The sequence below is a fragment of the Pteropus vampyrus genome, unplaced genomic scaffold (assembly GCF_000151845.1).
Source record: "Pteropus vampyrus isolate Shadow unplaced genomic scaffold, Pvam_2.0 Scaffold347, whole genome shotgun sequence".
Classification (NCBI taxonomy): domain Eukaryota; kingdom Metazoa; phylum Chordata; class Mammalia; order Chiroptera; family Pteropodidae; genus Pteropus; species Pteropus vampyrus.
Window position 1 is genome coordinate 540,137 of NW_011889128.1, and position 24,529 is coordinate 564,665.

At 48.9% G+C, this 24,529-nt stretch overlaps 2 protein-coding genes and 1 non-coding gene across 3 annotated transcripts; 1 reads left to right on the forward strand and 2 right to left on the reverse strand.

The window, feature by feature from the left end:
- Positions 1-1,209: 1,209 nt before the first annotated feature.
- Positions 1,210-16,501, forward strand: CUNH16orf58 (chromosome unknown C16orf58 homolog). Its single transcript, XM_011378580.2, has 13 exons — positions 1,210-1,509; positions 1,715-1,829; positions 6,519-6,564; positions 8,200-8,232; positions 8,309-8,414; positions 10,619-10,720; positions 12,593-12,663; positions 12,742-12,926; positions 13,008-13,065; positions 13,485-13,555; positions 14,218-14,361; positions 14,469-14,546; positions 15,048-16,501. Exons 1-13 carry the CDS (start codon positions 1,210-1,212, stop codon positions 15,143-15,145), a joined length of 1,407 nt encoding a protein of 468 aa, XP_011376882.1. The 3' UTR covers positions 15,146-16,501.
- On the reverse strand, positions 3,709-3,827 carry LOC111731018. The gene has a single exon (XR_002776920.1). It is a non-coding gene; the product is annotated as a 5S ribosomal RNA (ribosomal RNA).
- On the reverse strand, positions 15,433-24,476 carry SLC5A2 (solute carrier family 5 member 2). The gene is made up of 13 exons (XM_023522410.1): positions 21,239-24,476; positions 20,646-20,717; positions 20,454-20,558; positions 19,427-19,591; positions 19,019-19,124; positions 18,333-18,781; positions 17,890-18,025; positions 17,547-17,654; positions 17,261-17,411; positions 16,973-17,141; positions 16,681-16,896; positions 15,763-15,892; positions 15,433-15,675 (listed from the first exon to the last, which is right to left on the reverse strand). The coding sequence occupies exons 1-13, from the start codon at positions 21,362-21,364 to the stop codon at positions 15,449-15,451; spliced, it is 2,160 nt and encodes a 719-aa protein (XP_023378178.1). The 5' UTR covers positions 21,365-24,476; the 3' UTR covers positions 15,433-15,448.
- Between the last annotated feature and the right edge of the window lie 53 nt (positions 24,477-24,529).

Below are 24,529 nucleotides of genomic sequence, written 5' to 3' on the forward strand. Positions count from 1 at the left end.
CCAAGTGAGGAAAAGGGCCAAACATTACAAGTAATGCTGGCCTTGAAGGGTAAGGGGTTTGAGTTTTTATTGGTTATAGAGGGCAAGGGAGCTGGTCTTTGTAAACAGCTGTGCGAACAGCAAGAAGCTTGAGTTTTCTTTGATGTTATCTGAAGCAAGGTACTCAGGATGTAGTTAATTAACTGCAGGCTTGCTTGTTTTGGTATCTTGTCCCAGGCCTATGAACTGAAGCTCCAGAAAAAGAAAAATTAGAGAGGCCTTTCGGGGTCTGCTTGCATCTGTAGTTTATTTTGGCTGATGACGGGAGCTAACTCTGGTAGGGGCTCCAGGATCTATAGGTTGTATATTTTAGCTGATAGCCAGAGGTGGTTCTGGCAAGGGTCCAAAGCTTGTTAGGAACTGAGCTGTTTGTATTTTTATTCAGTACATTGAACTATATGGAAAAGAAAAAGAGAGAGAGGGAAAGAGAAAAATAGATGAGTTGGGAGGCGAGAAACACTGTCTTTAGACTCTCTCCCCAATATCATGGACCCACTCCCCCAATAAACACACAACTTCTTGGCTATTTCTCTTGTTTTTGGACGCTATTAACGGCAATCCTTTGATTTTCTCATTTCTCGGATGTTCTTAGGATCCTTTCAGAAATAATACTTTTCCAGTCTTGGGGAAGGCTGAAAGGCAGATAATTGCTAGTGGAGTGCCAGAGACGCCCAAAAGAAAAAAAACAAACGTAAATGGAAGTTGAACAAGGCCTCCTCAGGGATCATCTGGTCCAACTTCTCATCATGCTTCCATTCATTCATAAATATCTTCTAAGCAATTATGCTTAGGTACCAAGGATAAAATAGGAGTAAAATATAGTCCCTGGCCTCAGGGAGGGAAACTGACTTGCCCAGCTAAAAATTCTGTGGCCACACTGGGTCTCCCACACAAAAGGTTTCCTCCTTCCTTCTCCCCGTAAGGGGAAGGAATGCAGGTACCTTGCAAAATGTTGCAAAGGACAAGGGGCGGAACCAGCGCTGGCGCGCCGGAGGCGGGGCCGGGAGGTCAGAAAGGAATTGACCGGTTCCTGCGCTAGAGAAAGGAAGACGCAGGAGCCGGCTGCCCTTTCACGAAGGAAGATTGCGCCTCTGCAGCCGCCGTAGCCGAGCTGTAAACGTAATCTGGCCACGTTTTTTCGTCAAGTGGAACTAAAGGAGGTGATCCGGGATGGCTGACAGCGCAAGTCTTGAGGCTCAGCTGTGCTCCGAGCGGTTCGGCTCCCGGGTGGCCCGGGGCTGCTACGCCGCTGCCGACGGGAGCCTGCAGTGGGAGGCCTGGGGGTGGCGCTGGTGGGGGTTCTCTGGGGTCTTTAAAGTGAAACCTGAAGGACGAGATGGGGGAGGTGGTCGGGCTCCCGGGACAGCCTCACCGTTTCTCTCTCGTCTCCTGACTGTGTTCCTGCCTCAGGGCTTCCCGGATAGCGTCAGTCCGGACTATCTGCCCTACCAGCTATGGGATTCCGTGCAGGTCAGCGGGGCAGCATTCCCTTACAGCCGGGGGGTAAAGGGAAAAAAAGTAGGCCACCTCTTCCTCACCATTTAGAGACTGGAGAACTGAGGCCCAGAGCAGAGCTGTGACAAGCCCCAGGTTACACCCCAAGAAGAGCTGATAATAGAACTTAGACCTACATGCTCCTGCGCCCACTCCTCACCTCACTTCTTTTCTTCGTCAGGCCTTTGCTTCCAGCCTCTCGGGCTCCCTGGCCACCCATGCAGTCTTGCTGGGCATAGGGGTGGGGAACGCTAATGCCTCTGTTTCAGCTGCCACGGCCACCTGGCTGGTGAAAGGTAAGCTGGGCCCCTGAAGCCTCAACGGTCGCTGCTCTCAGCCCTGCCATCTCTCTGGCCTTTTTTTCTAGCGACTAAGAAGCTCAACCCCTCCTTTACCCCTTTCCCAGTGTTCTAGCCTCTAGCTCTGGGCTGCGATGTGTATATTTATAGACCCGTGCCAGATTAGATCTGGGAGCCAAGTCTCCCCAGTGCCTAGAACAGTGTCTTGTACCCTGTTAATGGAAAACAAACAAACAAACCTAATTCAGCTGAGTAAATTTTAAAGATTTTTATTGGCTTTATTCAATGATTAATTAGCCACTCAGTGCTGGAATACTCTCATCCTGTGCATCTGCCCTGCAGCTGCTTACATACTGCTCAGTCTTTAGATCAACTGGAGCCCAGGTCCCCTAAGTTAACCAAACCCTTTACCCCTAGTCTCTTTGTGAACTGCATAAGTGCCAAGTGCTGCTATTGAATGAATCTGCCAGCTGCCTGGGGTGTGGGAAATTGGTTGGTACTAGGAAAAAAATTTTGTAGTTGGTCCTGAGTAAGAGAGAGGAGGTTCTGGGAAGAATGAGAGGCCTTTTAGATTATCCAGGATATGTGATGGATGGTGCTATAAATAAAACTGTAGTAACCATTTGTTGACTACATACAGTTTTTAGAAAAACTAATAATAAATTTAAAAAAAAAAAACACAGTTTGGCACCATGCCACCTAGAGAGTGAAATTGAGAAGAAAAGGGAAACCGTGCTCCTTGTCAAGAGGACCTTGGCTCTCTCCACTGCCCGTTGTACTTCGCTACTGTTCCCAGTGGGGATTTAAATTAGACCCAAAGTAAGGCTTATTCTGCTCCCCATCAGCCTGGCCACATCTCCGATGAGCCTCCCTGTATCTTTTGGAGAATCAGGAGACTCCTGCTTACACCCATACCAGTAAATCTGAGCAAACTGACCAAATGTGAGTTGCCTCCAGAAAGCTCTTTCTCTGATAGAGCATGTCATTGGAGAAGTATTAGTGATCAACAGCTTGTCCTAGTTTGCACAAACAGTGCTTACTATATTGCCAGTCTTTAAATGTACTGACTCAGTCTTCACAATAGGTCTGAGATGGATATTGTCATTTTCTTCATTTTATAGATGAGGAAACTGAGGCACAGAAAAGTAACTTGCCCAGGGTCACAGCCAGTAAATTGCAGGGCATAGATATGAACCCCGAAGGTGTAGTTCAGAGTATATACCACCAAACTGCTTATTTTGGATCTTTTCCATTACTCTCCTGTTGGCTAAGTGTCTGGAATGCAGTAGGAGCCTGGGTCAGTAGTTGATGTTTTCACGTCATTTCTAAGCACCCTTGTCTTATCACCAGCATGTTGCCTATATATGTCTTCTGGTTATTAAAAAAAAGACCACTTTAAGATATTAAAAAACCTATTTACTTTAGAGCTTGTTGATATTAAAAGTAGCCCTGTTAATTAGAAAGGATGTTATAAACTTGTTTCCATCAAATATGAGAAATTTGTATGCAGAGCTTTATGTAAAACTCCCTTGGAATTTTTTGATATGGTTATTTTTAGTTATAGATCTCTTAATAGAATATGATGTTATTTGTCATACTATTGGTAATACTATTAGCAGCTAATATTTTGATAGCCTACTATATGCTAGACATTTTGCACACTTGTGTGTAACATGTAACAATCTCTGCAGCATCCATATTAGGTTAATGCCATTATTAATACATTTTTCACAGGGGAGGCTGAGGCACAGAGAGGTTTATTAACTTGTCTAAGATAACATAGGACCAGGATTTGGACCTAGATCAACTGACTTCTATGTCCCACTCTTAACACCACACTTTGCCGGTTAGGATTTTTTTTTTTTTTTTTTTTAAACGCCTATAGCACCTGGTCTTCCTAGGTGGTCTCCCATCCAAGTACTAACCAGGCCCAACCCTGCTTGGCTTCTGAGATCAGATGAGATCGGGCGTGTTCAGGGTGGCATGGCTGTAGCCAGTTAGGATTTTAGAGTGGAGCTAAGTGCAATTTGTGGACAGCTGATCCCTTACTAGGACTCAGAAATTTCTAGATCTTACAGCTCAGCTAATAGTGGAAATTAAGTTTTTTCTAGTCTAGTGGACAATGTTGACTTTTAGATAATATGGAGGGTATGTTGCATCCTAGTGCCAGCATCCACATTCTGACGAGGGCTCTGCAATCTGCCTGCAGTGAAAGATAGAGTAGGCATCTTTCTGTTAAGTAGCTCTTGTAGGCAGGACATACACCCAGGTGGTTATGAGTGTGCAGTCAAAGAGGAGAAAAATAAGTCTGGCCCAGTGAGCTATCCCTCAACCAGTAAAAATCCTGCCATGTTCAAAGTCACTAAGTTGATACAAGAATCTTAAATGGAACAGGAAAATTTTGTGTAGAGTAAAATGTACTCAAAGGAAAGAGAGTAAGGCGAGTGATAGAGGGAGAAGGCCTCTACAGCCAGCCTGGTGGGTATTACTTGCAGGGACATACAGGAGATAGAAATGGAGAAGCAGAGCAGGCTGGATGGAAAATGTATTGTACACATGCCTCCTCTGAGTGAGGTACCCACCGCTCGGCTCCAGCCAATTGTAAAGAAAGGCAGGCCCAGTGTTGCCATGTTCAGGTTCTTAGAGAAAAGCTGGGAATCCAGATTTTCTGTAAAATGTCTCATTTTTTGATCACCTATCTTCTGTGAGCTTCCGCTCCTTCATCTGTGAAAGAGAATGATCCCTCTCAAACTCAGGATTATTGTGAAGATTGAAAGGCATATATATTTTAGATGTCCACCACAATGCTTAGCAGTCTCCCTGAATCCAGGATTGGGTAAAAGATGTCTAGTTAGAAGGCCTCAATGCCTAAGGATGGAGGCTATGCCAAAAGATGAGTACATCTGTTTCCAGTGGAGAATGGGGAAAGCTAATCTTAATTTCACCACCTTTATGTGTCATGAGATGCTCCCAGCCCTCCTTCCCACAACCTGATTTCCCTTCTTGCATCTGCCACCTAAGGGTCCATGCCCTTAAGCTCAAACAAGTTGGAAGTCCTCGGTCCTCTATCAGTCCTTTCCAGTGCCCACTGTCTGAGGCCTTCCCAGTTTGGTCCTAAAGCAGTCCTTTGTGATCCCCTTGCTGAACTTCATGAGTGCTACTCTCAGTATAAGGTACAGCCTAAATCAGGTCCTTCTATAAAGGACCAGATAGTAAATATTTTATACTTTGCAGGCTGTAGAATTTCAGTCACAGTAACGTGATCTTGCAATTGTCACAAAAACATCCGCAGACAGTCTGTTGCTAACCTAAAAATAAAGTCCTTTCAAAGTAAGAGGTAATAAGCATTTATTGAGATCAATAAGAGCAACTATTTGGGAAGCATTGATTCAAGCAGAAGCCACAATAACATTTCAATTAGGAGACAAATGCAATGGGGGGAAAGGGAATAATTATGTCAATGGAAAGCATTTCTATTAATGCAGATAACAGAATGTAGTGATGTTGATTCTAAACAGTGTTTTTAATTTTCAGTCAGGTAGTCATAACAGCTCCTTTCTTGTTATCTTTGCAAACAGTTATTTGGGACACAAGGTTACTTCAGTCCCTGTCCAAAGATTATTATGCCCTGTTTTAAAATCTCAAAGATTTGAGGCATAAGACATGCAAGGCAGTTCCTCTGACATGGTGGCTCCGGCTCCGTTTTAAGGTGACTCCATTTTTCTTTTTTTTTTTGACACTAAATGGACACAGCTGTGTTCTAATAAAACTATAAAAACAGTGGAAGCCCACAGACCACAGTTAACTAATCCTTGGTGTAAATCAGTGTTTTTCATACTGATTGCTTTTACACTGGCTTTTAAGCATGGAACTATGACTTTTGAGGTCACTGCAGTATTGCCCATGTCTCATGTAGTCCCTGGCATAGAGTAGGTAGGCAGCATGCATTTGTTATGCAAATGAAGGTCTAGCTAATTTCAGAGATCTCTGGCTTTCCCTGGCCTGAGGAGGCCTCTCCCTCAGCCCCACATCCCCAGCTCTCTGTCACCAACTTGCAATTCCAATCCTTATTTATTTGTATTGTGATGACCACCTGTGAAACCTACTGCCCAACCTAGGAGCCAAAATATCAACAGTAACCTCTGAATTTTTCACACAGGATTTCCTGCCCTTTTTTTTTTCTTTTAGTAGTTTTACCATATAGATATAGATACCTAAACACTATATTGTTTAGTTTTTGAGGTTTATGAAAAGTATATTGCGCTGCATATAGTCTTCATCACTTACTTTCTCCTGTAAGGTACTAGTATTCATCTGCATTGTTGTGAATAGTTGTAGTCCAGCGGCATTTCACAGCTATCTAATATGCCACTGCACGAATGTACCAGAATTTATGTATTCTGTTGAGCATTTGCATTATTCCCAATTTTTTGCTGTTATGAAAAATGCTGCAAAGACTGTTTATGGTCCAAGTCTCTTGGTGTGCAGGGGTGCATACTGAGAAACTGCTAAGTTTAGGCACTTCTGACTCCATCATACAGCTATGTCTGTCTAGAACTTACTGTACCAGACTGAGCTCCCAAGCTCAGTGACCCAAGGTAATCAGCCATTTCATTGCCAAGATCTGCCAGGCCCCACAGGCCCCAAGGCTCTGCCTGGTTCCTTACCAATGCCTCTCTCCCCCAGATTCAGCTGGCATGCTGGGCCGCATTGTCTTTGCCTGGTGGAAGGGGTGAGTTTGTTTTCCTGGTCAGAGACTTCTAGCCACTCTCCCCAGACAGTGGTCATGTCTGTCTCAGCCCTGGCTTGATTTTTAACTCCACGTCTCTCCTACCAGCTTCCATGGGAGGGGAGATTTAGTAATTATATCATTAGAGCTAAGGAATCTTTAGTTACAATACCTAGGACAGATGATTTGCCCACACTTAGCAATGAAGCCACAGAGCCATTTCTATAACCAGATCTACCTTTAAGAGCACTGATTTGCCACTTAACTGCCTATCATGGCAGAACACAGAAAGCCACAAGGCTCTTGAATGTCCTCTCTTTGCTTGTTGAAAGAGAAGCCTGAACAGGACAGTGCTTATCCCAAAGGAATGACTTTATTCCAGAGGCTACTGTGGTGGTTCAGACACAGAGTTGGACTTTGCTGAACTGAGTAGGGAGGGAGTGGGCTTAGGCAGGTCATCAGGATCCCTATCCCATATGGGATCAATGTTACCATTTATCTAGAAGGGATTATGGATCTTGTGCTGCCTGCTTCCTCCTCAAGTCAGTATTGGGCAACCTCAGGCGTGATTTAGTATCTGCTGTTAACTGGTTGCGAGGTTCAGTGAGATAGTTTTTGCAAAGTGCTTAGCACATTGTGTGGCACATAAGTGCTCAATAAACACCAGCTGCTATTAATAGTTTTAATTGCATTTCACAAACTCTGCCATCTCTAATTCTCATAAGTTTGTAGAGTAGGATTAAATGTGTACATTTTACAGATGTGAAGCAAACCTAAAAGAGGGAAGTTACCCATGTTACATAGCTTATAACTAGTAAGGTGGGATTCGAACCTAAAACCTGTATTCTTTCTGTGGTATCAGAAAGCTTTATTGGACAGAGTCCTAGACCAGGCCACGTGTTCCAATCCCGCCTTTACCATATATTCCCTCAGGAGTTCCCCATGTGTGTTCCATACCCCACACAAGAATGCTCCCTTTTCCTCTAGGAGATTTTAAACTAAGGGTTAGGGCTAATGCTGCAAATTCTAAGCTGTACTGGGAGTTGCAACGTCTTCTGCCATTGGGATCTTGGAGAAGTAGTCCCCCAGATGTTTATGCCTGCCTGGATCAGGGAGTCACTCTGCCTGGCAGAAGAGGCAGCCATCTGCAGTGTTGTGTAAGAGAAATATCCTAGGCCTGGATGTCAGAGTCTCGCTCTTTCTCTGGGCTATTATCTATAAAATGTAGGGGGTTACACTAAAGGTTTTGTTTACCAATTCAAAATAATATGGACTTCTTGCTGGGTAGCCTCAAAGCAAGATGAAGAGGAAGAGAGATGGCGGAGGAACCCAGGGATAGCCTCTCTCAACAGAGAGTCAGAGGATGAGGAGCAACTGTAAGAGGGTTCTTTCCCATTTTTTCACAGTTGATGTGTCATGGGTTAATAAGGGGGAAACACTAAGTGACTACTAAGGTCCTTCTGGATAATGGTGGCTTTTTAGGCAGCTGTGACAGGATGTTGTGACAGATGTCCAGCTGGGGTGTGGGTTTTCCTGAGCCCTTCGGACCTTACCATGGCCTAAGGATGGCCTGCATTGCTCACAGAATGTGTTTTCTCCTAAAATCCAAATTGCAAACCAATCTCTTCTCCCCAACAGGAGCAAACTGGACTGTAATGCCAAGCAGTGGAGGTGAGCCGGGACTGAGGGGAGAGTATTATAAAGGTTTCTCACCTCTGACCTCTAACCTCTGATCCTTCCCTCCCAGGCTTTTTGCTGACATCCTCAATGATGTAGCCATGTTCCTTGAGATTATGGCTCCCATATATCCAATCTGTTTCACCATGATCGTCTGCATCAGCAACCTGGCCAAGGTACCCACCTCTGGAGTACCCCTATACCCAAGATCCTTGCCTTAGTGGTGCTGCATATGGGCTCACTTGGGGCCCACAGGTGAGCCCAACCTGGGCCTGTGTTCAAGGCACTTCTAGAAGAGTGAAAAAGTTCAGCCGTTTCTACTTAGACCCAAACATACATTCTGATCCTTCTCCTGCCAGACAGAGCCTCTAATGCCTCAGAAAGTCTCAGGCAGTGTCTGGAGAGATAGAAGGGGTGCTCCTTTGTCAACTTCTTAGGCCCGGCTCCCTAGCTACCTTTAATTCTTTCATTAAAATATTTGTTGAGTGCCTACTGCATGTTAGGCATGGAATATGGGCCCTCCCGTCTTTGAAAGAAAGCAACGCGAAATTAAATATTTATAGAACTCTAGCTACAGGTATTCCAGATGAGAAGTGTAGGGGGCGAGAGGATTCAGCAGGGAATCTGGCCTAGTGGGGAGATGTAGGGAGTCCTGCCCTGGGGTTAGGTCATGAAGAATGAGTTTAAGGTACAGGGTAGGTGTTCTGGGCAGAAAGAACAACCTAGTGTCACAGATCGGATGGTGAGGCTAGAGGGACAAGTCGGATAAATGCAAGCTCTTCACCTCTGCCAATCTGCTTACCCTCACAATCTTTCAAGTTGGCCTCATTCAGATAAGGAAACTAAAACCTAGCAAGGTTCAGTAAAGAGTTTAGCTTGTCTTCACTGCAGGGTTAAGTACTTGGCACAGGTTAAAGACTTAAGACATGTAAGATCTAGCTGTTCAAAATCACTTTAGAGTAGTGTTTTTCCATAGGGCACTGCTGATGTTTCATATGCAAACAGTTCTTTGTGGTGGAGTACATTTAGCTTCCCTGGCCCAGGCAGTAAATGCCATGATCATCCCTCCCCACTTCAGGGCAGGAAACCTCAGAGAAAACTACTGTTGTAGCTGTGAACCAAGAATTGTGACCTCTGCCATTTTTCAAATTCTGCACTAAGCTCCACCTTTGGGGTCTCAGTCTCTTCACATAAGGGAATAGGACAAGACAGTGAGCTTCCTCCTTTCCCTTCCCTCATTAACCCCAACCCTCTCTAGAGTTCTAGTCTCAGTGACCAGCACCTCTGTCTCCCAGGTATATCAACCAGAAGCCTGGCTGTCATCCATGCTCTCTCCTGCCTCACCTGTCACCCATAGCTAAATCTCCATTCAACTCTGTTATTTTCCCTTCTTAATCTCTCCAATCCATTCACTCGTGCCATCTCCATGTCACCTGGTAGTTCTTCATTGCTGAAAAAGCACAGTTGCTTCCTAGGTAGTCTCCCTGTTTCCATTCTCCTCTCTCCAGTTCCTCTCAGAGCAGCCCAATAATCCTTTTAAGAATAGTAATCAAATCAGGTCACTTCCCTGCCCCATTGCTCTTAGGACACAGACTTGAACAAGGCTTGCAAGGTTCTGCGTGATCAGGTCCCCACCAGTTACTCCAGCTCATTTTGTACCATATTCCTCTTACCTTTGAGCAAACTTTTTCTGCCTGCTTAATAACTTGTTTATTTGTTTATCAGCTTCATGGGAGCAGAGGTTGTGCCTGAATTATATACATAGCACCTAAATCTATGCCTGACATCTAAAAGAGATTTGATAAATGAGATGATTGAAGGTGATCAGTTACCCTCATCAATTAGCTTTATTATCCTAGATCTCAGAGGGAGAGATCTAGGGATGTCATGGCCTCCAGTGTAGGTTTTGACCTGGCCTAGAATGTTTGGATAGGCCTCCACTGGGGCAGGAAGAGAGTGGAGTTACTTACAGGCAGAATGTAAGCATAAAGTTAGAAACCTGACTGGGCCTAGGAGCTCAGCAAGGGGGAAGGGTACAGCCAGAGTAGGAGTTGGAGAGTGAGGAAGTTCTAGGCTCAAAATGGTCTTTGGACCTCCACCTTGGGGAAAGAAATTGAGTTTCCTTGGGCTGGGTCCACAGGGTGGTATGGCAGGCAGAACTTTAGTTTTCTCCTGGAACAAGACAAGGTGGGTAGGCCTAGTGAAAGTGCAGGGTGAAAACAAGATATCAAGGACAGCACTCAGGATTTTGCTGTGAGATCATCTGAGATCTGATTTTCTTAGGCTGGTTTGACCCATTTACTTGGCTCACCCACAGAAGCGCCTGTGTTGCCGTACCTCATAGCCAGTCTGACCTTTACTCTTCCATTTCCCTACCCAGTGCATTGTGAGCGTGGCTGGCGGAGCCACTCGGGCTGCACTGACCATGCACCAGGCCCGGAGAAACAACATGGCTGATGTGTCAGCCAAGGATAGCAGCCAGGTGAGCAGCTGGAATTGGAGGGATGGTGTGAGGGAGGATGAGAGGGTATCGGGCCAGGTCACCATTTGGGAGTGGAAAGAAGCACCTGAGTGCTCCTGAGAGTAGGGGTGGGAAACACAGAAAGAAATGTAGGTGCTCCGTGCTCTGACTTTCAGGATAGGAGTCAGGTGTGAGGGCACAGGCTCTGGTGGCAGCAAGTCCAAGCCATTCATCTCAGCCTGTGCACATTGCCCATGTGGCAGAGAATGGGCCCTTGCCCTCACCCCTTCTAGGCACTGGCCCCACCCTGGGAGGGGGATATTCTGATCACATGGGGCCCCACATGTTAAAGCACTCAGTAAGTCAAAAAGTGTTCGGCATGTGAGGTGGCTGGTGTCACTGGCTAGAGGCTTCCAGCCAATTGGCAGTTTTAGCAGGCCCTTCTGGCCCAGCCCCTCACTTGATCAAGGGATCCTGGAATAGTGGTGTCTTCACCACCCCTACAGGCTGAACCCTATGTTCAGTGGTATGTGCGTTGCATCGTTTAACTCACACACCAACCCTATGACGTAGATATTATCCCTGTTTTACAGATGGAGAAAGTGAGGTCATAAGTGTGACATAATTGACACCAAAGCAATTTAGAGACCTCTCTTGTGTCCAGTCCTATTTTTTGTCCTTCTCTTACATTGTTTTGCTAGGTTTCTAAATAGAACTTCATTTTTTCTAAAAAATTAAGACTACTTTTAATAATATTAACACAGGTTGTTATGATATATTAACCATATGCCAATTATTTTATTTGTATGAACTCATTAAATCCCTATAGTCGTCTTGTAGAAGAGGTACTCATTGTTGGCCATCCTACACATGAGGAAATAAGGCATAGAGTGGTTCAGTTTCCCTGGGTCCCCTTGGACACATCCCTTCTCTCAGGAGCTGGTTGGACTAGTTCTTCCCCATTATCTCTCCTGTAGGTTGTTAGAGAAGGAGAAATTAGTACAACCCAGGCCATGCTCTTTAGGGTCTCAGCTTCATGCTTGCTCTCTCACCTACTCTCTTTCTAACCCCTCAGCCCTCCCTAGCCCCAAGCTTCCTCCACAGAGGCAGTAACACATCATAGGGGCAACCTGGGATATATGTTCAGTCCTACAGCAGAACCCTGCTTTCTGCTGATGTTGCTTTGTTACCACTTAATGTGGTTGCTGGAAATGACTGTTCCTACCTAGGGAAGAGGAGTCCCTCTGCTCCTGAGCAACTAAGGCTTTTGATCCCAGTTTACTGTCATTCCCACAGCCTTTATTTCCACAGCCCACCTTCTGTGCCAGGACCAACTCTCCTAGGGGCACCGATCCAGACTCCTCCTCCTCCCTCAAGATGAGTTGGGGCAGGCGGCCTAGGGTCCTTTTCCCCTAGAGTGAGCTCAGTCAGGCCATCTCAGGCCAATAGAGGCATCTAATAACATTGATTCTCAAAAGAAGAGGTTTTGATACTGTGCCTTTCTTCCTAGACCATTCCTTGACCTCTTTGCAAAAAATGTCTGCCAGTTACTGCATACCACGGGGCTAGGGGGAGATGAGCCTTTTTAAAACACCAAATAAAAATACTTCCCCACTCCGTAGACATTTACTTGCCTGAGCATAGCGCTATTCAGGTGACTTGGAAGCAAAGAAGACATACTTCAAGGGCATTTTATCTACCTGGACTGAGAAGCAGCTGGTATCTTTTAGCTCACTCACTAAAAATTTTTAAAATTTACTAGGCACCCTCGTCAGTATAGGGAACCCTAGGAAGTTTGGGGGCAGGGAGGGAATGTTGTGAAATGCACTCAAGGATATTTAGTCTGGCCTGGAGGGGAGTCCTCCAACTCTCAACCCCTTTGCCATTTTCCAGGAGACATTGGTAAACCTGGCAGGGCTCCTGGTAAGCCTCTTGATGCTTCCCCTGGTGTCAGAGTGCCCTAGGTAAGCCGAGAGCAAGCATGGGGCTGAGGTGCCCAGGTGGGCCTCTGCCCTTGTTGACCACTCACTCTCTCACTCCAGCTTCAGCCTTGGTTGTTTCTTCCTCCTCACTGCCCTCCACATCTATGCCAACTACCGGGCAGTCCGAGCCCTTGTCATAGAGACTTTAAACGAAGGCCGGCTCTGGTTGGTTCTGAAGCACTTTCTTCAGAGTGGAGAGGTACTTGACCCCACTTCAGCCAATAAGATGGAACCACTGTGGACAGGTGACCTAACCCCTTGGTCTCAAGTCCTATATCTCCCAGTCTGTCCCCCACCTGGGATTCCTGACTCCCAACTTCCCACAGGTTTCTGGCCATCTCCATCTCTATTCCTGGGAGTCCCCCTACATCGCTTGATCTCCCGGTAAGTAACCCAGTGTCTCCCACTCATCACTACTACCCCCTACTCCCCACATGTGCCTTATTCCAATTATACACTGTCCTCCCTTGACCAGGCCACGTCTCTCTAGGTTATTTCCACTGAACAGAAGGTCAGCACGAGTGCTTGAGGGCAGCAGGGTGTGTAACAGTGTAGATAAAAAGGATATATTTGTTAGATGAAGGAAGAATGGGTGAATGGGGCAAATGGATCACTAGATGCTAGAAGAAAGTAAGGATGGCTGTGAGGTATGTGGGTAATGGCTAAGGGATAGATGGGAAGTGGGTGAATGACAGACAAAGGTTGGACAGTTAGGGTTAACAGATGCCTGTTCATTTGACTAGATGGGATGGTTACTCCTGCCTTTGCTTTCTCCTCCCCAATTCCACTCTTCTTTCCTTAAGTGTCTTTGAGCTACAGCAACTGATTGAGGGACACCAAGAACCTTACCTTCTTCACTGGGACCAGTCACAAAGTAAGTGTGTCGTGTTCTCCCAGCCTTGGACTCACTCTCCTGGGGTCAGCCTCTCATTCCTCTGGCTCCAGGACCACAAGCCCTGGACAGGCCGTGGACTGTGTGGAGTCTGCCTGGTGTCCTGGAGGGAGCTCGAGACTAAGACGTGATGTATTCAAATTATAGCTGCATTCCCCAATGAAATTCACCTTACCGCTTTATAAAATGGAGCTAATAATACCTGCCTTATTACCTGCAATGTTTTTTGAGGATCAAATAAGGTGATTATGTAAAAGCACTTTGCACATTGCAACACACTTAAATAAGATCATGACCTTTGGTTATCTCAAGGAAACCACTTTTCCATCTGGGGTCATCTTTTGAGGAAAAAAGTACAAGAGTTTATTGATCTACTGATAGTGTGTTAAAAGGTGCTTATTCTTACTAGCCATTAAAGACATACAAAATAAACTCACCTTAGTTATATTGGGAAATTGGGCATTTCCATTTGGTCAGAGCATTGGGGACCAACAGGAGATAAAGTTGGAAAAGAAAGGGTGACAGATGGCCTTCCGTGCCAGGTCAAGGCCTCTGGGGGTAGACAGGGATGAAGCAGGGTGATAGGGTTGAAAGTATTTGGGGAGGTAGCCCTCCCTATTACCAGTCTGTGCTTGGGTCTCCAGACCAGGTACAGGTTGTTTTGAGCCAGATGGCAGGCACTGAGACCATCCTAAGAGCTGCCACACACGGGCTGGTACTTGGAGCTCTACAGGAAGATGGGCCCCTTCCAGCAGAACTGGAGAAACTGAGGAACCGAGTACGGGCAGGTAAGAGCTTCACAATCTAGACTACTGATGACTCAGAGTGGGGTGGAGAGAGGATGGACTCTGTGGCTTGGGGACCCAAGAGCTCCTGGTTTTGCACCCTACTCTAGGTCCTGAGAAAGAGAGCTGGGTCATTGTCAAGGAGACACACCAAGTGTTGGACAAGCTATTCCCAAAGTTCTTAAAAGGTAATATCCTTCAGACCCCTTGGCCTCTGATGCCTTCTCCCCAGGTTCCCTGCCTACCTCTGTCCCCTCCCCTCCACCTGGGAGGTGGCAGATCTGGGTTCTCTTTGAGCTTAAGTCTGGTCCTCAGTTTCCCTGTCTGCAAGATAGAGAGGTTAGGATGGTCCCTGAGGCTGTGTCAGTGTTGACAGTCTATAATCCCAGTTGGTACTGAAGAACTGGGAGTGAGGGGAGGCTCACAAATAACTAATGCTAATCTATTTAGCACCTACTCCATTCCAGCTCTTTTCCATGTGCTGGCTCAATGAATTCTTGCTGCAACCAGATGAGGTTTTAGCCTCATTTTATGCCAGAGATCACCCAGCAGAGAGGCAAGGGGAGCCTGAGCAGGACACAAAGCCTGCATCCAGCCTGTGCCGCTCCTGACCCCCCATCCCAGAGTCAGCCCAGACTCTCCTCCCCAGCAGTCTCAGTAGTACTAGTACCCCCATAACCTCTCTCCAGGACTGCAGGATGTGGGCTGGAAGACTGAGAAGCACCAGCTAGAGGTGGATGAATGGAGGGCCACATGGCTCCTGTCTCCAGAAAAGAAGGTCTTGTGAGCAGCCCAGACGGAGGCCCAGGTCTCAGGACAGAAGCCTGAAGCAAAACTACTTTGGCTACAGCAGGAAGTGGGAAAAGGCAGCTTTATTTTTGCTCAGGAGAATTGCTCTGGCAGGTTAGCCAAGGCCTTACAGGAAGTAACTGCCAGTCAGGTGGACTAGGCTATAGGCAGAAACAAGGTAGAGAAAAAAACCAGGGCCTTCCTCCTTCCCCTCCTGCCCCACTCCCTTCTCACCACTGCAGGTCCCCCACCCCCACTCGTTTGCCCTGGCAGTGGCTCCTGGTGTCTAACACAGTTGGCCTCAGGCATAAAAGCCCCAGAGGAATGTGGCCACAGCCATCATGAGCAAGGCATTGAGGTTGACCACACGGGCCCAGCTCGGGTCCTCACTGATGTCCTCCAGCCGCCTTGCCGTTGCAGCAACCTCCTCCTGGGTAGGGGGTGGGGAACTACCCGCCCTACCCCTACTCATTCCACAGAACCAGAGCAGGCACTGGCAGGACAGGCCTGGTGCTGGGGACTGGGGCTCTGGGAAAAATTGAGGCCCTACAGTTAGTTTGAGGGAACTTGGCTTCCCCAGCTCCCTAGCCCCAACCTCCTGGGGCAGCACCTTACCCTCCATCTCCACTGCATGTTCGGGGTGCCCATTCTGTATAGGGGGTGAGGTTAGACCTTCTAGTTCATCAGCATCCAGGTCTTCCCTCTCTTCCTTGCTGTGCCGGAGACTGAAAACCAGGCGGTGGAGCTGGAGAAGGGCGGGAGCAGGGACCAAGTGGGAGTTCTGTTCCCTCATCCCAGACCCTGAGGTCTCTTGTCCATCCTGATACATCCTAGCCGCCTTCTGTCCAGCCTGTACACCTAGCCCAGCCTTAACTCAAACCTGACCTTCCATGGCTGCCCTTGGCCCTTAGGCTAAACCCAAGCTCCTCAGCTGGGTGTACAAAGCTCTTGGCCCTGCTTCATCAACCCAAGTCTCCTGTCTGCACTCAAAACTGTAGTATTTTAAACTCTAGTCTTAGAATCCTGCTAACACGTGTTCCTTCCTGTGAGTATTTGCTCACATTGTTTTCCTTTTGTTGCCTTTTACCTCACTCTCCACCTGTAGAATCCTGCCGATCCTTTATCCTCCCCCCGCGTTAGCCCTGCGCTTGGGGTATCTACCCTGCATCAGCACAAGACAAAATCCCTTTGTGGGCTTTCAAGATAGTACTGTGTCCCTCTCAGCCACCAATCAGATCCTGTGTGTTGAGTCCCAAAGACCATGCCAAGGACTTTGGGGATTTTAATCACTTCCCCTCCGATCTTCACGCTACCTCCCCCAAACCACTTCAAATAAATGTTAACTAAAGCACTGCTTGCTTTGCAAATGCAACTTGAAACTGGGCTCCCAGCTTGCCTTCACAAGCCTTCCACAGAGAAAACCAAGTCCTTTCCACTGGGTGTTCCAAGAAGTGGACCAGCACACGGGTTGGAGAGGGCTACACTGACCCACCTAGTTCATGTTTGGGTGTCCATCCAGAGGCTGGCACTTACATGCTTGCGTGGAATGGGTGCTGTGCACAGTGAGACTACAAGGGTGAGGAGGCCAGAGCAGACAAAGAGTACAATGGCAAAGTAGAGGTAATGCACACCACAGAGGAGTGCCGGACATGCCGAGGGTCTAACACAGCTGCCGGAGCCAAAAGAGAACTCAGGAATGAGGCGCGCCAGACCCATCAGTAGGCCCCCAATCAGTCCCCAGAAGGCACCCTGCAGAGATAGAGGACATTAGTCTTCTCTGGATGCCTGAGCCCTGCACCGGGCTCACAACTACACTCATACTCACCTTCTCATTGACACGGGGCACAAACAGCGCTAGCACAAAGACTGCGGACACAGGTGGCGCCAGGTAGCTAGATACTGCCTGCATATAGTCAAAGAGCTGCCCACCCTGTGCCGCCTGCACAACAGGTAGCCAGGCCACCGACACAGCCACAATGAACACCACCCAGATCCTGCAGTGGGCAAAGATTTCACCCAGGATCCCCGTCTTTCCCTAACACTACAAGTGCTCCATGCCCCCCACCCTTGGGTGATTCACAGGGCGGTAGGTGAGGGGAAACCCAGGCCGCACCGTCCTACTAGCAGCAGCTCACGGTCGCTTGCACGGGGTCGCAGGCGTGTGTAGATGTCCATGGTGAAAAGTGTGCTGCTGCTGTTAAAGATTGAGGCCAGGGAGGACATGAGCGCAGCCAGCATGACTGCCAGCATGAGCCCGCGCAGACCTGTGGGCCAATGATAGCCGTGAGTCCCGGACCACCAGGATGTCCCAGGAGGATGCGGGCTTGGTGATGGGTGGTTACCCCTGGCAGCAGTCTCCACTGCGCGCCCACGTATGCAGGCAGAGTGCCATCCCTCACCATTGGGCATGAGCTTCACGACGAGCCGCGGGTAGGCGATGTTGGAGCAGCCCACTTCAGTGCCACACACGCGCTTACACACCTCGGGTACCACGCACGCCACCTCGTCTGCGGAAAGGGCACGACACAGCTAGATTACCTGAGGAACTTGGATCCTTGTAGTGGGTATTGGGAATCCTAATAGAAGCGAGATGGAATCCTCGGTGGGAGGTAAGGCTGGGTGACCGGATTCCCAAATCTTAAGACAGTAACGAAAATGGGAGGGAGGCACGTGGATCCCTACACAAGAAAGGGTCTGGATGGGGCACAGGACTCTTGGTCGGGGCAGGGGTGCAGACGTTACCCGGGTAAAGAATGCGGCTGATCATGCCTGGCATGACCATGAGGAACATGGGCATCAGCTTCAAATAGCCGCACAGGATGCAGCCCGCCTTGATGTGGGTCAGGCTCTTCCCCGCCAGGCAGCGCTGTACAATGACCTGTGACGAGGGGTGTTCAGCAGCGTCCGGTCCCGGATACCCCGCCCTCTCAGGCCTTGCCTCAACTAGCTGTTCTAATTCAGGGCCTTCCTGGCTCTGCGTTGCAGCAAATCGGCTCCACACATACCCCCAGCCGGTTGAATCCGGCTCCCTCGGATTTAGCTCCACCCCGATTCAGTGCCCGCTCCCTCAGGCCACGCCTTCGACCAACTCCACCAAGTGGTTTCAGGCTCCGCCCACCTCAGCCCCGCCCACAGCTGTTTTGGTTCCGCCCCAGCCTCTTCCCCCTCAAGCCTTGACCACGGACCTGGTCGCTGCACCAGTACCAGCCCGAGACGATGGTTAGCCCCAGGAGCAGCGCGGGCCACGGCAGGTCCCCCGTCACAGGGTCCCGGAGCAGATGGTAGGAGTCGGGCCGGGGTTGATAGCAGGAGCTGGAGATATTGCCCACGGCCGGATCCTCGGACACCGTCAGCGACGTCATTGCCCCCAAGTATTTGTCGAAAAGCCCTGAATACCCGCCCACCTCGTGGAAGCCTGTGTGGGCAGGGCCGTCAGGGGACCTGGCACCCGCGCCGAGACCCTCCCTAGAACCCACACGCCTGAGACACTCGATGTCCCAGCTCCCTGAGTGAGAGCCCTGTGACCTCCGCATCCCTCCACCAATGAGCATACCGTAACCCATGAGGATGAAGGCCCCCCCGAGAATGACGAAGGTCTGCACAGTATCCGTGTACATCAGCGCTGCCAGCCCTCCTGCAACAGGCTTAGGTCAGTGGGGACAGCCCAGACAGCCTAATACAGACGGTGTCTTTGTTCTAATGTGAAAAAGGGGCCCTCTTCTGGAGAACAAATTTCAAAAGGATGGCCCGTTCTCTGGACCCATGCACTCGGGCAGCAGGAGGAAAGACTTGGTGAGTAGAGTATGGCTGAGTAACGCTCCTAGCACACCTCCCGAGCGCGCTCCCTTCCCTAAGCCCTTGCCACGGCCACCTGTCACAGTGTAGATCATAGTGATGCCCAGGAGCGCGATGACGGAGGCATAAATGTTCCATCCTAGAGCCTGTTGAATGAATACCGCTCCAGAGAACATGTCCACCTTGGGAGAAGGAGCGACCACACAGGTCAGGACTCAGGGGCCAGAGCAAGGACCCAAGTTCACCTGCCCAGACCACGACCCTGTGTGGCCACGCCTGAAAGATTCCCTCATTTTCGATGGCCTGGCTTTCTCAGGACCCATCCACTATGGCGGCCCCAGAAACTGATGCCTTCCATGCCCTGACTCTGTCATGATCTTACATCTACCTCTATTTGGTCTCGCCCTTTCTAAGGCTTTCTAGAGACCTCTACTCCGTGGTACCGCCCTTCCAGGGTCTTGTCCCACCCACTGCGCGTGCTCACCGAAATCTTGGTGAAGATGTACAGAAAAAGCGAGAGCACGGACAGGTAGAGGCGGATGCGATGGCCACCGAAGCGCTTGCGCAGGTACTGCGGCATCGTAATTACGCCCGCGGTCAGGTACACTGGAGCGAAGAGCCAGCCAAGTAGAAGCACCACAAACAGCGCCTGCAGGCACAGCGTGAGAGCCTAGGGTGACTGACTCCCTGTCTGTGATCCTGCCATGAGCTCATCCTCCCCCGAAAGATGTGACCTACCCTAAAGGCAAGGTCACATCTGGGGCCTAGGGGACACAAATGCAGACAATGTCCCTGGGACTTTGGCATTAAGAGACAGGTTCCCGACACCTTCTTGGGCCCTAAACTAGAGCTATCCTTGCCCTCCCAGGACATGACCTCTGGACAGTCCCTCCCAAAATGGTTTCTACCCCACTGCAGCTCCCCACTCCGAGCACATGAATCCAAGCACAGACCCCTCAGCCTGACTCAAGCCTCAGCCAGAAAGGGCTGCTTCCTCTCTCCTCTCCACCCACCAAAACTCTGAAGGCTCAGTTCAGAGGCCTCCTCCTTCAGGGAGCCCTGAGCTCAATGCTCTGATCTCTCCAGCCCTTCAAGGCAAGCCTCAGTCCCAGAGCTTTGTCTCTCTTCCACTTCTGCAAGGAACTTTAATTTGGCTGAGATCCTCACAGGCCACAGCTTCAGAGAATATCAGAACAAGCACTTTACTGTCTTTGAGGCTGGTCACCCCCACTTTAGAGAGTAGTAAATCAAGGCCACAGAAGGGTAGTGGCTGGTCCAAGCTCACAGAGCAAGTTAGGAGCAAGACCTACCCCTGCCCTAAAAGTGGTCAATCCCTACATCCCCCTGCCTCCATTGTGGACATGCAACCTTAACTTGAAGCCCAGCCCCACCCCCCAACTGGAAAGTCCCACATCCAGTCTCACATCCCATCTGTCTAGACCCTCCCCAGGTGTGACCCTTCCAGGGGTTCCCACTGGGGATGGGGATTATTGACAAAAAGGGAGCCTCACATTCCACTCAAATCCAGCCACAGCCAAGCCGCTTGCAGCACCAGTCCCTGCCAGGCCCACAAAGTGGCCGCTGCCGATATTGCTGGCAAAGAGAGAGGCCCCGACCTGGGTGGCCAGAAGTGTGGGTGAGCCAGATTGCTTCTCCAGGGCCCCTCCAGATCCCCTCCCATTCTACTGCCCAGATTTTCTCACCGGCCACCACACCATGCTTCGTCCAGCCAGGAAGTAGCCACCCACAGTGCCTCTGTTGGTTCTGCGCATGGACTGGGGGACAGGAGTTGGAGAAGACCTGGATGCAGGGCATGTCTTTGGACCTCATTAGCCTCCTGAACACATTCTTTAGCCTTGTTTCAGGCTTAAGATTAACCAGAGCTCAGCTCCTCTGATAGCTCTCACCCCACCCCCACTACCTCTTTCCCAGGCACCCAGAAGGACCCAGGCCCTAACCTGTGTCCAACCACCCAAGTCTGATTGCAGCTGGATTTGGCCTGACTCTCCTGGGGGCCTTGGATCAGACCTATGAGCTTCTTATCAGCCGCAATGTAAATAGGGGAACAGAAACCTTATTTAGAATGTTGCCCCTGAGAAAATACTAGCCCAATCCAAAGGTGGGAAGACCAAAGATTGAGTGTTGCCTAGGTCTCTCTGAGGCTATCAAGGCTTGTTTGCCCCCTAGACCCTATCCTCAAAGATCAAGGCATCCTGCCCCTATTGCCACTTAAGGCCTCCTTTTTCCCCCAGACCCCAGAAACTTGGCCCCAGCAGTGGCCCCTCGACTTTCTTACCCACAAGCCGACACCAATGACCAGCAGGAAATAAGCAGCAATGACCAGGATGTCAGCAGGGTTATCGATTAGGACCCTCTGATCCCCCAACCCTGGTGCCAAGCCTGCCTCTGTGTGTTCCTCCATTCTGTCCAGGATCTGCCCCTCAATGTACCAATCCCTGTATTCTCCCAGGGGAGCGATTAATGGTTACCTCAGGGGCAGTGAGCTGACAAATCCCCCAAGCCTCGTCCCCCCTCCCTGGCTTTGTTTAGCTGAATCAGGTAACATCAAGGCCCAAGGCTGGCCATGGGGAGGTGGACCCTTTCAAGTTCAGGAGCACTCCTTCCTGCACTTTAGTCCCTACCCTTTTCCTAGTGCCTCAGGCTCAAAATCACTTCTTTCACCCCCTAAAAATGCCTACCTTTCAGCCTCCACCTAGGGAGCCTGGCTGAGCTAGCCCCCTAGTTCTGACTAGGGGATCATTTTCAAACCCAAATCTGACACTGTTACTACCCTCCATAGCTCGCTATCACACTCAGGAGCAAGTAGAAGCTCCTCAGCCTGATGTTCAAGGCCCGACACGCCTCAGCTTCTGCCCACCCTTTTCCTCGCTTCTCCATACCCAATATAGAGTTTCTTTCCATTTCCTTTCCACTCCCTTGCCTTGCCAAACCCCTATATTTTCACACCCCCAAAGTGTTGCATAAAATTTTGCCTTCTTCTTAGAGTCTCTCTGCCTCCCACGTGGCCAATTCCTACTCAGCCTTTCAGTACCCAGCTGGTGTTACCTCTTCAAGAAAGATTTCTCTGACTTTTCTGATATGGTTCTGAGCACATTGTATGGTCCTTATCTGGGATCAGGTCTGTCTCCCCAACAGACTAGAAACTCCCCAAGAGCAGGAAATAATCTGATTCATCCCAGTCTCATTGTTCAGCACAGGGCTGGATACAAGAAGAGAGGGAATTGATAAATAGCTGTACTGCAGCCTTTCTTCTAGAATTGACCAGACTTGAATGTCTGACTATGGCAGCTGGGTTCGAGCCTGAGATGGGGAAGAGAGAATAATATTTAGGGGAATATAATGAGTTATGTCTAAAGAGTGCCTTAGTTTGAGTTCCTTCCAAAGCAGACCCTAACATGGGAATCGGAGTGCAAGGACTTGACTGGGGAGATGATCCCAGTAAGGATCGTGAGAAGTGGGGAAGTGAGACAAAGAAAGGAAAAAAGCCAATAAAGAGTGTATCGACTGATAGGTTACCACTGTAAATAATTGGAACCCAAACCCAATGGGGACCTTCTGAGACTCTGTGGAGAACACACCTCACAAATGACCCCCAAGGGACCAGAAAGCTGCTGGGATGTGTGTTTACTAATTCCTGTCTCTAACTGGTTAAAGGTTACAGAAACTCCCATCCACTTTGGACCTGCTGGGTACAGGAGCACACTCCTTCCCTCAGAATACTAAGGAAGCATCTGGGGAGACTGGGTATCTGGACACTGTCTACCTATGACTTCCCATGTGAGCCAAGCAAATATGGGCAGGGCACCCACAATGTGTGCTTCAGGAAGTGATGAATTTAAAGTGCCTAAGAGAAATCCAGGAATCAGTATCAGAGGACATTTAGAGTTATAGACACTTAAAATTTATATGCCCTCACTGTGGCCCGTGAAGCCCTTTGTGATGTGGCACCTATTTTCTTGTTAACTTCATCTCCTGCTACCCTCCCCCTTGCTCACTCTAGTGCAACCACACTGGTCTTTCCTTTCTTCTAGTATGCCAAGCTCTTCTCACCTCCTGGTCTTGTATTTGCTGTTTCCTCTGCCTGGAATGCTCTCCTCAGCCTCTTTGCCTGGCTGGTTCTTTCTCAATCTTCAAATCTCAGCTTAGACATTACATTTTCACAGATGCCTTCCCTGATTATCTGGTTAAAGTAACCCCTTCCCCACCTTCTCTAACTTAGTTCTCTATTTTTTTTTTTCTTCTCCTTTTCCCACCTTCCCTTCCTAGTTCTTTCCTTCATTAACAAACATTTATCGAGCACTTACCACATGCTGGATATCCTTCTAGACACTAGAGAGACAGTGTCATCTGACAACATGTTATCTGGCAAATAAGCTCTCAGGAGCTCGTATTCCAGTTTCAGAAACAGACATAAACAAGCAACAAATAAACATGTATTTGCAATGATAAATGCTAAGAAATAAGGAGATGCTGTGGATAGAAACAAGGAAGATGAGCCAACTGTATCTAGGCTGTCAGAGAAGTCCTATTACTTCATCACACCTGTCACTTGTGTACTTGTTTCCCATCTGTATCTCCTACTAAACTTCAGCTCCATGAAAGCAAGGAGCATGTCTGCTTGGTTCCCTAGGGTCTCCCCAGCACCTGGTATGGAGCCGGGGACAGTAAGTGTTCAATAAAAACTTGGTGAATGAATGAATCGAGACTGGAGATGGCCAATTTGGATATCCTCAAGACAGGGCAGTGTTTACAAGCCAGGGGATGGACAGCATTGCCAAGGGAGACTATGTGGAAGGGGAAGAGCAGGAGGCCTGGGAAGATCCGAGGAGCTTCAGAGGAAAGGGTCTGGGGGTCTGCTTGAGACAAGGGCAGATCATACCTCACCTGTCTCTTGTCCACACACGCTCCCTCCCTAGGAAAACTGCAGGGTCCAAAGTGAAGGTTCTAGGGCTCAGAACAGCCTCTGGGGTTTGGGAATTCAGATGGAGCCTGAACTCCATACCTAAAAATCCCTGGCCCTACCCTTCCTTCTCTGCTGTGGCTTAGCTCAGGTGTCGCCTCCTCCAGGAAGCCTTCATTGACTATCGGTCTGAGTTAGAAGCCTCCTTCTGGCTACTTCAGCTCCCTGTGCTTCCCTCAGTCACTGCCCTGACCACACCAAGTGTCACGCTTTGCCTAGGGGAGATAATTATGAGTCAATACTAGTAAGAGGAAAGCTGTGCCTCAGTGCCCAGACCCAAAGGGTGGACATACATTGGCACTTCTGGAAGAAGCCCCAGGGAAAAGATTTCTGGAAACCAGACAAGATGGCAGAGATGGGGGAAACTGGAAAGGGGACAGATTAAATGCTTATTTCAAGAATATAGAGAGCAAAAGAAGGGGGCGTGGGAGCGGGAAGGTTCTATGCATCCCAGCATGAGCTCCTGTCTTGGCTCTGCCATAATCTATACAATCCTATTATGGTCACAGCCCTTTCCAGTGTCAGGTTCATATTCATATGATGTATGAAGGACAGCCTGTAAAGCTGAGCCTGGAGGTCCCGCTCCAGTCACAGGGTGGTGGCCTC